We start from the raw sequence: 14,707 nt of genomic DNA on the forward strand, positions 1-14,707 counted from the left end.
TGTCCTCCCAAAATTACACCCAAACTGGTTACAATGCCATTCTGTAAAGATACTGGAAATCCACAACTTGATCGAGTTTATACAAAATCATGCAAATCTAATCTCCACAAGGGCAGGGATCTTTGATTTGTTCACTTATGTTACCAAGTGCCTAGAATGGTACCTGGCACTCTCAATAAATACTTGTTGAATAAACGAGTTAAACAAAAATCAGTGACAGGGATCAACTGGAAGTGTTCTATTTAGGGTCTTTTAATAAAGATGGGAAAAATAATGTAGCAATTTAACGGTGCTATTATACTTCATTAAGGATGTCGCACACTTTTCCAAAAATAGATTTATTTTTAAAAACAAAAATCAGACAAGTTTATCGAGTCAGATTTTCCAGAGACAAACCAGAGTTTGAATTTCAGCTTTCAGAGTGAAAGTTAAGCATCAGCACTCTCATGCAGAAGTATCTCTCTCTGCAGGACGTAAAATATTCAGCTTGACTGCAAGCACTCAATTCTCTAAATCTTGTTTGTATTTCTGCCATCATTTTACTCCATTCCAGGGCTCTGGCACACAAGATAATCCACCTCTAAAATTCAAAACTTCCAAATTGAGATGAACGATTGTTGGGCTTGGGTTGGGGTTTATAACCAATGCGATCATTAATCATTTGTTCCCTGCCCTTGGGGTCACTGCCGAGCCCAATGGCACCTTCTCCATCACTGCCTCCTACAACATCCACATCTTCCTTTTGTTTCTTACGGGTCTGAAAGTATAAAAGTTTTAGTATTAAGGTAATATTCTATTCATTAACAAACATTTATTTAGCATCTACCATGTATTAGGCACAGGGTAAAGGATAGGGTTCGGGTCTACAGAACAATAAACTGAAATCCTAGGTTTAGATGGTTAGGGGCACAAGGGGGATACACGGATATAGTGATAAAGGATGTAACCCCTACCCTCCAGGATGTCACAGTCTAACAGGGAAACAGGTAAATAGACCATTACAACACAAGGTGATCAGGGCTATGACAGAGGAAAGTCCACACAAGAGATGGAAAAATAAAGCAACCAGTAAAACAATAACCAACAGAAATTAACAGCTTAGCTGACACCATGAGATTAAATGTACTGCAGGAAAAGAAGGTTTTGTGCTATCTTATCATGAGGCCTGATTTGGGGAATTCATTTTGTTTTCAGATAAAAGGTTTGGCTCTTAAGCCACAAGTAATTGCAGAATTCACAAAGTCTATGTCTCAGTTTGATCATTTTCAAAGAAAAAAACTAACACCCCACAACTACCACTACCTGAGAGTTCCTTACCAGAAGAATGGCTCCACTACACTAATCCCTGGAATCACTGCTATTCTTCACCACTTACTGCTGAACAGTGAGCATTTAAATGCCAGTGTCAAAATATTATAGTGAATAAGTGAGGTATTACTTTTTATATATATACAAACATAATGACCTTCCTGAGTTACTCTCTAGGCTACATTACCCAATAAATAACATTAGAAAGTTCTCCCCAAACACCTTTGTGAAAACAAGTTCTAAAAGGCAAAGGATGATATCGTTTCATCTTATAAGCCATGAGAAAGTCGGAATATCCAAGTAGAATGAAATCATTTAAAAGGCTTCCCAGGGCTTCCCTGGTGGCGCAGTGGTTGAGAGTCTGCCTGCCAATGCAGGGGACACGGGTTCAAGCCCTGGTCTGGGAGGATCCCACATGCCACGGAGCGACTGGGCCCGTGAGCCACAATTGCTGAGCCTGCGCGTCTGGAGCCTGTGCTCCACAACAAGAGAGGCCGTGATAGTGAGAGGCCCGCGCACCGCGATGAAGAGTGGCCCCCACTTGCCGCAACTGGAGGAGGCCCTCGCGCAGAAACGAGGACCCAACACAGCCATAAATAAATTAATTAATTAATTAAATTTTAAAAAAAAAAAGTAAAAAAAAAAAAGGCTTCCCACTGTGAACAACTGCTGACTGTTTCAAAATCCAGAGTCAGGGCTTCCCTGGTGGCTCAGCAGTTAAGAATCCGCCTGCCAATTCAGGGGACACAGGTTCGAGCTGTGGTCCAGGAAGATCCCACATGCCACAGAGCAACTAAGGCCGTGCACCACAACTACTGAGCCTGCACTCTAGAGCCTGTGAGCCAAAACTACTGAGCCCACGTGCCACAACTACTGAAGCCCACGCGCCTAGAGCCCATGCTCCGCAACAAGAGAAGCCACCACAATGAGAAGCCCATGCACACGAGGAAGAGGAGCCCCTGCTCGCCACAGCTAGAGAAAGCCCGTGCGCAGCAACAAAGACCCAACACAGCCAAAAAAAAAAAAAAAAAAAAAAACAGAGTCATCAAAATGTAATCAAACTAATTTCAGCAACAAATGAAATACCAGTTTTCTACTGTTTTTATTTTAGTGCAGGGCAAAAACTATCCCTCTCTCCTAAGTTGCTCTAAAATGGGTGAAACCCATTGGATAACTGCCTTTAGTAGAAAGATTAAAAACAACAAAAATACCTAGGAATAAATTTATACCTAGAAATAAATTTAACTAAGAAGGTGAAAAGACCTGTACACTTAAAACTATGAGATATTGTTGAAAGAAACTGAAGAAGATACAAAGGAATGAAAAAGTATTCCATGCTCATGGATAGGAAGAATTAACAGTTAAAATGTCTATAACTATCTAAAGCAATCTACAGATTCAATGCAGTCCCCATCAAAATCCCAACAACATTTTTCACAGAAATAGAACAAAAATTCCTAAAATTTGTATGGGACCACAGAAAACCCCAAGTAGCCAAAGCAATCTTGGGAAAAAAAACCCCAAAGCTGGAGGTATCACACTCCCTGATTTCAAATTATACTACAAAGCCACAGTAATCAAAACAGCATGGTATTAGCAGAAAAAGAGACACACAGATCAATGGAACAGAACTGAGAGCCCAGAAATAAACCCTCACACATATGGATAATAGATTGATGACAAAGTAGCAAAGAACATACAACAGAGAAAGGACAGTCTCTTCAATAAAGGCTGTTGAGAAAGCTGAACAGCCACATGCAAAACAATGAAGCTAGACCACTATCTTACACCATACACAAAAATTAACTCAAAATGGATTAAAGACTTGAATGTACGACCTGAAACCATAAAACTCCTAGAAGAAAACATAGGCAGTATGCTATTTGACATTGGTCTTAGCAGTATCTTTCTGAGTATGTCTCCTCAGGCAAGGGAAACAAAAGCAAAAATAAACAAATGGGACTATATCAAACTAAAAAGCATCTGCTCAGCAAAGGAAACCATCAACAAAATGAAAAGACAGCCTACCAAATGGGAAAAGATATTTGCAAACAATTTATCTGATAAGGGGTTAATACCCAAAATATATAAAGAACTCATACAACTCAACAACAAAAAAACAGACAACCCAAGAATCTGAATAACCATTTTTCTAAAGAAGACATACAGATGGCCAACAGGCATATGAAAAGATGTTCAACATCACTAATTATCAGGGAAATGCAAATCAGAACTACAATGAAATATCACCTCATGCCCACTGGAATGGCTATTATCAAAAAGACAAGAAATAATAAGTGTTAGAGAGGATGTGGAGAAAAGGAAATCTTCACACACTATTGGTGAGAATGTAAACTGGTGCAGCCACTATGGAAAACTGTATGGAGATTTCTCAAAAAATAAAGAGTAGAACTACCATATGATCCAGCAATTCCACTCCTGGGTATATATCCAAAGAAAACACTAATTCAAAAGGGTAAGTGCACCACCATGTTTATCGCAGCATTATTTACAATAGCCAACATATGGAAACGTAAGTGTCCCTTGACAGATGACTGGATAAAGAAAATGTGGTGTATGTATATATATATATATATATATATATACATATACACACACACACATACACACAATGGAACACTACTCAGTCATAAAAATTACCTCAATTAAAAAAGAAAGTAACTCAAAAGTGAGCTGACTCTGCAGAGTCAAAGTTCAGTATAAGACTAACACTTTACGAGACTCATTACAACTGAAGTTTGAACCATAAAGGGCACTTCAGGAAAAGAGCAGAGTGTGCATAGGCACTGAGATTAAAGATAGTTCAGCAGTGGAAGATAAAGTGGAGAGATGACCAAGGACCAGATCACAAAGGGCCTTACATGCCATCCTAAGGAATTTGGACTTTATTCTGAAGGCCAATAAAAGAACTGAAGTCTTATCAATGGACATCTAATATCGCAGCGTAAGGCTATACTTAAAAATACATACTGGGGGGCTTCCCTGGTGGTGCAGTGGTTGAGAATCTGCCTGCCAATGCAGGGGACACGGGTTCGAGCCCTGGTCCAGGAAGATCCCACATGCCGCAGAGCAACTGGGCCAGTGAGCCACAATCACTGAGCCTGCGCGTCTGGAGCCTGTGCTCCGCAACAAGAGAGGCTGCGATAGTGAGAGGCCCATGCACCGCGATGAAGAGTGGCCCCTGCTTGCCACAACTAGAGAAAGCCCTAGCACAGAAACGAAGACCCAACACAGCCATAAATAAATAAATAAATAAATTTTTTTTAAAAATAAAAAAATAAAAAAAAAATACATACTGGGGCGTCCCTGGTGGTGCAATGGTTAAGAATCCGCCTGCCAATGCAGCGGACACAGGTTCGAGCCCTGGTCCGGGAAGATCCCACATGCCACGGAGCAACTAGGCCTGTGTGCCACAACTACTGAGCCCGCACTCTAGAGCCCGCGAGCCACAACTACTGAGCCTGCGTGCCACAACTACTGAAGCCCGCGCGCCTGGAGCCTGTACTCTGCAACAAGAGAGGCCATCACAGTGAGAAGCCTGCGCACCGCGACGAAGAGTGGCCCCCGCTCGCCGCAACTAGAGAAAGCCCATGCGCAGCAACAAAGACCCAGTGCAGCCAAAAGTAAATTAATTAATTAATTAATTAATTTTAAAAAGATACATATTGAACTCCTACTATGTACTAGATGCTGGGAACTCAACGGTGGAGAAGACAGACATGATTTCTACAATCAGGGTTCCTAATGTAAATGATTTTACAATAAACAAAGAAATCATTATAAATTATAATAAGCTCTTAGATAGCCTCAACCACCAGAGGGCAGACAGCAGAAGCAAGAAAAACTATAATCTTGCAGCCTGTGGAACAAAAACCACATTCACAGAAAGACAGACAAGATGAAAAGGCAGAGGGCTATATACCAGATGAAGGAACAAGATAAAACCCCAGAAAAACAACTAAATGAAGTGGAGATAGGCAACCTTCCAGAAAAAGAATTCAGAATAATGATGGTGAAGATGATACAGGACCTCGGAATAAGAATGGAGGCAAAGATCGAGAAGATGCAAGAAATGTTTAACAAAGACCTAGAAAAATTAAAGAACAAACAAACAGAGATGAACAATACAATAACTGAAATGAAAACTACACTAGAAGGAATCAATAGCAGAATAACTGAGGCAGAAGAATGGATAAGTGACCTGGAAGACAGAATGGTGGAATTCACTGCTGCGGAACAGACTAAAGAAAAAAGAATGAAAAGAAATGAAGACAGCCTAAGAGACCTCTGGGACAACATTAAACACAACAACATTCGCATTATAGGGGTCCCAGAAGGAGAAGAGAGAGAGAAAGGACCAGAGAAAATATTTGAAGAGATTATAGTCAAAAACTTCCCTAACATGGGAAAGGAAATAGCCACCCAAGTCCAGGAAGCGCAGCGAGTCCCAGGCAGGATAAACCCAAGGAGAAACACGCCGAGACACATAGTAATCAGATTGGCAAAAATTAAAGACAAAGAAAAATTATTGAAAGCAACAAGGGAAAAATGACAAATAACATAGAAGGGAACTCCCATAAGGTTAACAGCTGATTTCTCAGCAGAAACTCTACAAGCCAGAAGGGAGTGGCATGATATACTTAAAGTGATGAAAGGGAAGAACCTACAACCAAGATTACTCTACCTGGCAAGGATCTCATTCAGATTTGATGGAGAAATCAAAAGCTTTACAGACAAGCAAAAGCTAAGAGAATTCAGCACCACCAAACCAGCTCTACAACAAATGCTAAAGGAACTTCTCTAAGTGGGAAACACAAGAGAAGAAAAGGACCTACAAAAACAAACCCAAAACAATTAAGAAAATGGTCATAGGAACATACATATCAATAATTACCTTAAACGTGAATGGATTAAATGTTCCAACCAAAAGACACAGGCTTGCTGAATGGATACAAAAACAAGACACACAAATATGCTGTCTACAAGAGACCCACTTCAGACCTAGGGACACATACAGACTGAAAGTGAGGGGATGGAAAAAGGTATTCCATGCAAATGGAAATCAAAAGAAAGCTGGAGTAGCTATACTCTTATCAGATAAAATAGACTTTAAAATAAAGAATGTTACAAGAGACAACGAAGGACACTACATAATGATCAAGGGATCAATCCAAGAAGAAGATATAACAATTATAAATATATATGCACCCAACATAGGAGCACCTCAATACATAAGGCAACTGCTAACAGCTCTAAAAGAGGAAATCGACAGTAACACAATAATAGTGGGGGACTTTAACACCTCACTTACACCAATGGACAGATCATCCAAAATGAAAATAAATAAGGAAACAAAAGCTTTAAATGGGGCTTCCCTGGTGGCGCAGTGGTTGAGAGTCTGCCTGCCAATGCAGGGCACACGGGTTCGAGCCCTGGTCTGGGAAGATCCCACATGCCACGGAGCAACTAGGCCCGTGAGCCACAACTACTGAGCCTGCGCGTCTGGAGCCTGTGCTCCGCAACAAGAGAGGCCGCGATAGTGAGAGGCCCGCGCACCGCGATGAAGAGTGGCCCCCGCTCGCTGCAACTGGAGAAAGCCCTCGCACAGAAACGAAGACCCAACACAGCCAAAAATAAATAAATTAATAAATTTAAAAAAAAAAAAAAAAAAAAAAAAAAAAAAAAAAAAGCTTTAAATGACACAATAGGCCAGATAGATTTAATTGATATTTATAGGACATTCCATCCAAAAACAGCAGATTACACTTTCTTCTCAAGTGCGCATGGAACACTCTCCAGGATAGATCACATCTTGGGTCACAAATCAAGCCTCAGTAAATTTAAGAAAATTGAAATCATATCAGGCATCTTTTCTGACCACAACGCTATGAGATTAGAAATGAATTATAGGGAAAAAAACGTAAAAAACACAAACACATGGAGGCTAAACAATACGTTACCAAATAACCAAGAGATCACTGAGGAAATCAAAGAGGAAATCAAAAAATACCTAGAGACAAATGACAATGTAAACACAATGATCCAAAACCTACGGGATGCAGCAAAAGCAGTTCTAAGAGGGAAGTTTATAGCTATACAAGCCTACCTAAAGAAACAAGAAAAATCTCAAGTAAACAATCTAAACTTACACCTAAAGGAACTAGAGAAAGAAGAACAAACAAAACCCAAAGTTAGCAGAAGGAAAGAAATCATAAAGATCAGAGCAGAAATAAATGAAATAGAAACAAAGAAAACAATAGCAAAGATCAATAAAACTAAAAGCTGGTTCTTTGAGAAGATAAACAAAATTGATAAGCCATTAGCCAGACTCATCAAGAAAAAGAGGGAGAGGACTCAAATCAATAAAATTAGAAATGAAAAAGGAGAAGTTACAACAGACACCGCAGAAATACAAAGCATCCTAAGAGACTACTACAAGCAACACTATGCCAATAAAATGGACAACCTGGAAGAAATGGACAAATTCTTAGAAAGGTATAGCCTTCCAAGACTGAACCAGGAAGAAACAGAAAATATGAACAGACCAATCACAAGTAATGAAATTGAAACTGTGATTAAAAATCTTCCAACAAACAAAAGTCCAGGACCAGATGGCTTCACAGGTGAATTCTATCAAACATTTAGAGAAGAGCTAACACCCATCCTTCTCAAACTCTTCCAAAAAATTGCAGAGGAAGGAACACTCCCAAACTCATTCTATGAGGCCACCATCACCCTGATACCAAAACCAGACAAAGATACTACAGAAAAAGAAAATTACAGACCAATATCACTGATGAATATAGATGCAAAAATCCTCAACAAAATACTAGCAAACAGAATCCAACAACACATAAAAAGGATCATACACCACGATCAAGTGGGGTTTATCCCAGGGATGCAAGGATTCTTCAATATATGCAAATCAATCAATGGGATACACCATATTAACAAATTGAAGAATAAAAACCATATGATCATCTCAATAGATGCAGAAAAAGCTTTCGACAAAATTCAACACCCAGTTATGATAAAAAGTCTCCAGAAAGTGGGCATAGAGGGAACCAACCTCAACATAATAAAGGCCATATACGACAAACCCATGGCAAACATCATTCTCAATGGTGAAAAACTGGAAGCATTTCCTCTAAGATCAGGAACAAGACAAGGGTGTCCACTCTCACCACTATTATTCAACATAGTTCTGGAAGTCCTAGCCATGGCAATCAGAGAAGAAAAAGAAATAAAAGGAATACAAATTGGAAAAGAAGAAGTAAAACTGTCACTGTTTGCAGATGACATGATATTATACATAGGGAATCCTAAAGATGCCACCAGAAAACTACCAGAGCTAATCAATGAATTTGGTAAAGTTGCAGGATACAAAATTAATGCACAGAAATCTCTTGCATTCCTATACACTAATGGCGAAAAATCTGAAAGAGAAATTATGGAAACACTCCCATTTACCACTGCAACAAAAAGAATAAAATACCTAGGAATAAACCTACCTAGGGAGACAAAAGACCTGTACGCAGAAAACTATAAGACACTGATGAAAGAAATTAAAGATGATACCAACAGGTGGAGAGATATACCATGTTCTTGGATTGGAAGAATCAATATTGTGAAAATGACTATACTACCCAAAGCAATCTACAGATTCAACGCAAAAAAAAATTAAAAAATTATAATAAGTGCTATGAAATAAAAGAATAAAGTGCTTTGAGAGACCCTAATGAGATGGAGGCAGCATGGGTAGGAATGATACACCTAAGTTGGATAGGGTCAGAAGAGGCCTCTCAGACTGAGGAAGTGACATTCAAACTGAGACATGAAGAAACAGGAAGCACTCCAGGCAGAGGAAAATAATATGTGCAAAGGCCATGAGTTATAAATAGTTTGGCATATTCAAGGAAATAAAAGAAAACCAATGTGCCTAGGGTACAGAGGGCAAGGCAAAGAGTGACAGAAGGTGAAAGAACATTTAAAAGCTTGTAGGCCATGATAAGGAACTGAGGTTTTATTCCAAGTGCAGGAAACCACTGAGGAGTTTTAAGCATGAGAATGACATGATCTGAAATTTTTTAAAGATCATTCTAGACATCTGATGGAGAATGGATTGAAGACACAAAAATGGAAGTAGAGAGACAACTTGGGATGCTACTGAAATTGTACAGCGTTGATGGTTATTTGGACTAGGGTTCTAATAGTGGAGATGAAAAGGTATGGGTAGATTCCAGAAATATTCTGGAGGTAGAGCCGAAGGATTTATGGACAGATTGAATATAAAAGGTGAGGGAGGGCTTCCCTGGTGGCGCAGTGGTTGAGAATCTGCCTGCCAATGCAGGGGACACAGGTTCGAGCCCTGGTCTGGGAGGATCCCACATGCCGCGGAGCAACTAGGCCCGTGAGCCACAACTACTGAGCCTGCGCGTCTGGAGCCTGTGCTCCGCAACGGGAGAGGCCACGACAGTGAGAGGCCCACGCACCGCGATGAAGAGTGGCCCCCGCTCGCCACAGCTGGAGAAAGCCCTTGCACAGAAACGAAGACCCAACACAGCCAAAAATAAATAAATAAATAAATAAATAAATTTAAAAAAAAAAAAAAAGTGAGGGAAAGGGAGAACTCAAGATTGACTCTTAGGTTTCTTAGGTTTCTGGCTTGAGGAACTACATAGATATTGACATAGGGAACTCTGAGGTGAAACTGGTTTGAGGAAGAAATCAAGAGTTTTTTGTTTTAACATGTTAAGTATAGTATGCTGAATAATGACCTCCAAAGCTATCAGGTCCTAATCCCTGGATCCTGTAATTGTTGCCTTGTATGTGAAAAGGGTCTTTGCAGATGTGATTAAATTAAGGATGTTGTGATGGGGACATTATCCTGGATTATCTGGGTGGGCCCTTAATGCCAACACAGGTACCCTTATAAGAGGGGGCAGAGGGAGACTTCACAGACAGAAGAGGAGAAGGCAATGTGATCACGGAGGCAGACACTGGAGTGATATGGCCACAAGTCAAGGAATGTCAGCAGCCACCAAATACTGCAATAGTCAAGGAATAGATTCTTCCCTAGAGCCTCTGGAGGGAGCGTGGTCCTGCTGACATCCTGATTTTGGATCAGTGATACCGATTTCAGATTTCTGGCCTACAGAACTGTGAAAGCATAAATTTCTGTTGCTATAAACCACCAAGTTTGTGGCAATTTGTTACAGCAGCCACAGGAAACTAATACATTATGTTTAAGATGCCTATAAAGCATCCAAATAGAGACTTCGAATAAGCTGTTGGTATAAGAATCTGGAGTCCAAAAGTTAAGAGTTATTGTTTTAAATATTCCTAACGGTTTGAAAGTTGCACTCTTACCTCCAGGTCCTTTCGAATGCTTTCAAACTCCTCAATGTCATCAAGCTTCAGCTCCAGACGGGTTGGTTTTCGTCTCAGCATAATGAAACCAACACTAAGGGACAGACCCAGTGAACTATCAGCTGTTAAAAATGGCAGAGAGGAGGAAAAATTGGAAGGGATAAATCTCAGCCTCAAATATGTTCAATTTGTAAGCATGCACACTAAAACAAATGGTGATACAAAAGACTCATTTGGATTCACACATTGACTTCTAAGTCTTTACGTGTATAATTATTACATTTTTATTACGTGATGGAGATCCACCACTCTGTAATTCCCAAAAGCTCTTTCTTCCAGAACTTAAAATAGCAAGGTGCCTGTAAAAGAGGATTCTAGGCAACAATCACTTTAATTTCATGCTCCATTCACAAAGAAATATTCTAGCTAAGAGAATAAAGTTAAAATATCACATTTTAATTCGGTACAGTTAGTAGGAGAGTATACAAACCATTAAATTTGATCAACAACAGTATGTGGGAATTATGAGAGATTTGTGATCACTCCCAAATGCTAAAATGAGTTTACTAAGTCTCATGAAAACTCCCTCTAACTCACCAATTCACAGGGTTATCCTCAGGGTCTAAATAGGTCCTAAATGGATAGGTCATTCATTAAACAAACAGTTCTTATGCTCCAGCTACAGAGTTAAGAGGCATAGTCACAGTCTGTGGGGAAAACAAACACATAAATGGAAAATTGCAGTGTACTGTAATAAGAACTCTGATGAGGGTAATGCAATGGCATCACACAGACACACAATCCAGTGGGGTGAACAGGGATGTGGAAGACTTCCTGGAGGAGATGATGTCTTAGTTGCCTTGTGAAGGGCAGGCAGAGAGGATTAAAGGCATCCCAGGCAGAGAGAACAAGTATGCACAGAAGCTCAAGAGAACACTCTGGAATCTGAAAACCCAAAGTAATGCTTATGCTTTAAAAAAAAAAAAAAAAAAGAGCTGGGTTTTTTTAGAAGAAAATAAAACTCCCTGAGTTTAAAAGCTGTTGATGGCATCATCTTTATATTCTCACAGCATCCAGTAGAGAATGTCTGCAATTACCAGCCATTAAATGTTCTGTTGAATAAACTGGCTACACTCTTCTTCTACATTCTCATGTTTATTCTAACACAGAAATACTATGATGCTGGCAAAATTACCCCTATTTTACAGATAAAGTCTAAACTGTTCAGTTTGATTAGTAAATGTCAACCTCCTGGGGAATTCCCTGGCGATCCAGTGGTTAGGACTCCGCACTTCCACTGCAGGGGGCACGGGTTTGATCCCTCTCCAGGGAACTAAGATCCCGCATGCCGCAGCAGAGCAACCAAAAAAAAAAGTCAGCCTCCTGTGAAAATTATATATAGGTCACATGGTGAGGATTAAATGAAAATGATGTAAGTGAAAGCTCCTTTAAAATATGTACAGATATAAATTATTATTATATGTATCTAGGATATAGATAGGGACTGTGAAGTATACAAAGGAAGAAATGTCTCCTCCTTCTACCATGAAGCTTGGGACAGATACAAGTGATGTTATCAACTCGAAACAACGGCACATTACATTTCAAATTGCTTTGTACTAAATCAGATACTATCTTTTTTTCTTTTATTATTTTTTTATTGGAGTATAATTGCTTTACAATGCTGTGTTAGTTTCTGCCGCACAGCGAAGTGAATCAGCCATACGCATACACACACCCCCTCCCTCTTAGACCTCCCTCCTCCCCATCCACCCAACTAGGCCATCACAGAGCATGGAACTGAGCTCCCTGTGCTATACAGCAGGTTCCCACTAGCTATCTATTTTACACATGGTAGTGTATTTATGTCAAACCTAATCTCCCAATTCATCCCACCCTCCCCTTCCCCGCCATGTCCACACGTCCGTTCTCTACGTTTGCGTTTCTATTCTTGCCCTGCAAATAGGTTCATCTGTACCATTTTTCTAAATTCCACATATATGTGTTAATATACGATATTTGTTTTTCTCTTTCTGACTTACTTCACTCTGTATGACAGACTCTAGGTCCATCCACATCTCTACAAATGACCCAATTTCATTTCTTTTTATGGCCGAGTAATATTCCATTATATATATGTACAACATCTTCTTTATCCGTTCATCTGTTGATGGACATTTAGGTTGTTTCCATGTCCTGGCTATTGTAAATAGTGCTGCACTGTTGGTGGGAATGTAAATTGATACAGATACTATCTTGATTCCAAAGTAGACAAAAGGTAGAGGAAGCCAAAGTTTCAAGGGGGGAGAATGCTTAAAAGAAAAAACAGGGGGGCTTCCCTGGTGGCGCAGTGGTTGAGAATCTGCCTGCCAATGCAGGGGACACGGGTTCGAGCCCTGGTCTGGGAAGATCCCACATGCCGCGGAGCAACTGGGCCCGTGAGCCACAATTGCTGAGCCTGCGCGTCTGGAGCCTGTGCTCTGCAACAAGAGAGGCCGCGATGGTGAGAGGCCTGCGCACCGCGATGAAGAGTGGTCCCCACTTGCCACAACTAGAGAAAGCCCTCGCACAGAAACGAAGACCCAACACAGTCATAAATAAATAAATAAATAAATAAATAAATAAATAAAAGAACGCGAATTTCTAAAAAAAAAAAAAAAAAAAAGAAAAAACAGGGACTTCCCTCGTGGCGCAGTGGTTAAGAATCTGCCTGCCAATGCAGGGGACACGGGTTCGAGCCGTGGTCTGGGAAGATCCCACATGCCGCGGAGCAACTAAACCTGTGCGCCACAACTACTGAGCCCACGTGTCACAACAACTGAAGCCCTCGCGCCTAGAGCCTGAGCTCCGCAACAAGAGAAGCCACCGCAATGAGAAGCCCACGCACCACAACGAAAAGTAGCCCCTGCTCGCCGCAACTAGAGAAAGCCAGCCCAGCAACGAAGACCCAATGCAGCCAAAAAGTAATTAATTAATTAATTATTTTAAAAAAGGGAAAAGAAACAACTGATACATTTTAACTTTCCTGCAAACTATAAAAAGATCGCCACTAGGGAGCAGTATAGAGTAATGGGTAAAAATGCTTGTTCTGGAGGCGAAAGGGCAGAGGGCACAGATTCTAATCCCATCGCTACTGATCTTGGACCATCAGCTTCACCTTTCACTAGATCTTGGTTTCCTCGTCTGTACCTGTACTCTATTGTTGTATGGATTGAATGTCGTATTGCAGCGTCAATTCCTGTAACATAACCTGGCATTTAGTAAACGCTCAATAAACAGGCATTATTATTGTAATTGTCCTCGGGGAGGGCAGGGGGCTCTATCCAGCTCGGGAAACACCAATATTTTGACCATCTCCAACCCCGACACGGGGACAAAACCTTGTCTTGTCCATCTCTGATGCCCCAGCACCCAGCGCACCCAGGGCTGTGCAGAGTTGCTGGCGTGCAGTTTACCTGACGCCTCACATTCATCATCTCACTCTGAGTAAGATAGACCCGGCTGAAGACAGCAAAAGCAGGCCTTGGCTCCTCCGCCAGGTCTTTATTTTCATTCGGCGCTAGAGGGCTCTTCGAACTTACTCTCTCGCCACTGCCCAAATCCACGGAAAACCCACCCAGCTCAGAAGAAACCGCCGAGAGAACTTCCTGACAGCGGAAGAGAACAGCACTCCTTCCGCAGCTCCAGGGCCGCACTCGCTGGTCCAGAGCGAGGGTTTCCATGGCAACACGGTCCTTCGCTCCCGTAGGACTTAAAGCTCCTCGCAGGGCCCGGAGCGACAGCAGGCCCCGGAAGCCGTCTATTCACTCCCCGAGTTCAGTCCGTAGCCGCGCGACTCGCCGCACCTACCTCTTTTCAGCCTGTTCAGCCCGTTCCCGGAACCTCGGCGCTCACCCCGAATCTCCGGCTAAGCCAACTGGACTACACTTCCCAGACTGCTCTGAGTCTCTCTCCTCGCAGAACCCCGTCCTCCGCTTGCTTTTCTCGGAGGCTCCACGGAACACACCAC

The 14,707-nt window shown here is 41.2% G+C and overlaps 1 protein-coding gene across 7 annotated transcripts; it reads right to left on the reverse strand.

Moving 5' to 3' along the window:
* Positions 1-302: 302 nt before the first annotated feature.
* CDC26 (cell division cycle 26) lies at positions 303-14,688 on the reverse strand. 7 transcript variants are annotated; one of them, XM_007178178.3, is made up of 4 exons: positions 14,548-14,686; positions 11,296-11,405; positions 10,699-10,792; positions 303-757 (listed from the first exon to the last, which is right to left on the reverse strand). In XM_007178178.3, exons 2-4 carry the CDS (start codon positions 11,346-11,348, stop codon positions 581-583), a joined length of 324 nt encoding a protein of 107 aa, XP_007178240.1. In that variant the 5' UTR covers positions 11,349-11,405; positions 14,548-14,686; the 3' UTR covers positions 303-580. The 7 variants fall into 7 exon arrangements, with proteins under 7 accessions (XP_007178240.1, XP_007178242.1, XP_007178241.1 ...); XM_007178180.3 differs by lacking the exon at positions 14,548-14,686 and adding an exon at positions 14,315-14,522; XM_007178179.3 differs by lacking the exon at positions 14,548-14,686 and adding an exon at positions 14,280-14,522.
* Positions 14,689-14,707: the final 19 nt, after the last annotated feature.

Source organism: Balaenoptera acutorostrata, chromosome 6 (genome assembly GCF_949987535.1).
Source record: "Balaenoptera acutorostrata chromosome 6, mBalAcu1.1, whole genome shotgun sequence".
Lineage (NCBI taxonomy): Eukaryota > Metazoa > Chordata > Mammalia > Artiodactyla > Balaenopteridae > Balaenoptera > Balaenoptera acutorostrata.

Coding starts and splice junctions, on each gene's coding strand:
- CDC26 (XM_007178178.3), bottom strand. CDS start 11,348: ATGACCTATCCATTTAGGACCTATTTAGACCCTGAGGATAACCCTGTG. Junction 10,793..11,295: donor GAGGATAACCCTGTGAATTG/GTGAGTTAGAGG, acceptor TCTGTCCCTTAG/TGTTGGTTTCATTATGCTGA. Junction 758..10,698: donor GCATTCGAAAGGACCTGGAG/GTAAGAGTGCAA, acceptor TTATACTTTCAG/ACCCGTAAGAAACAAAAGGA.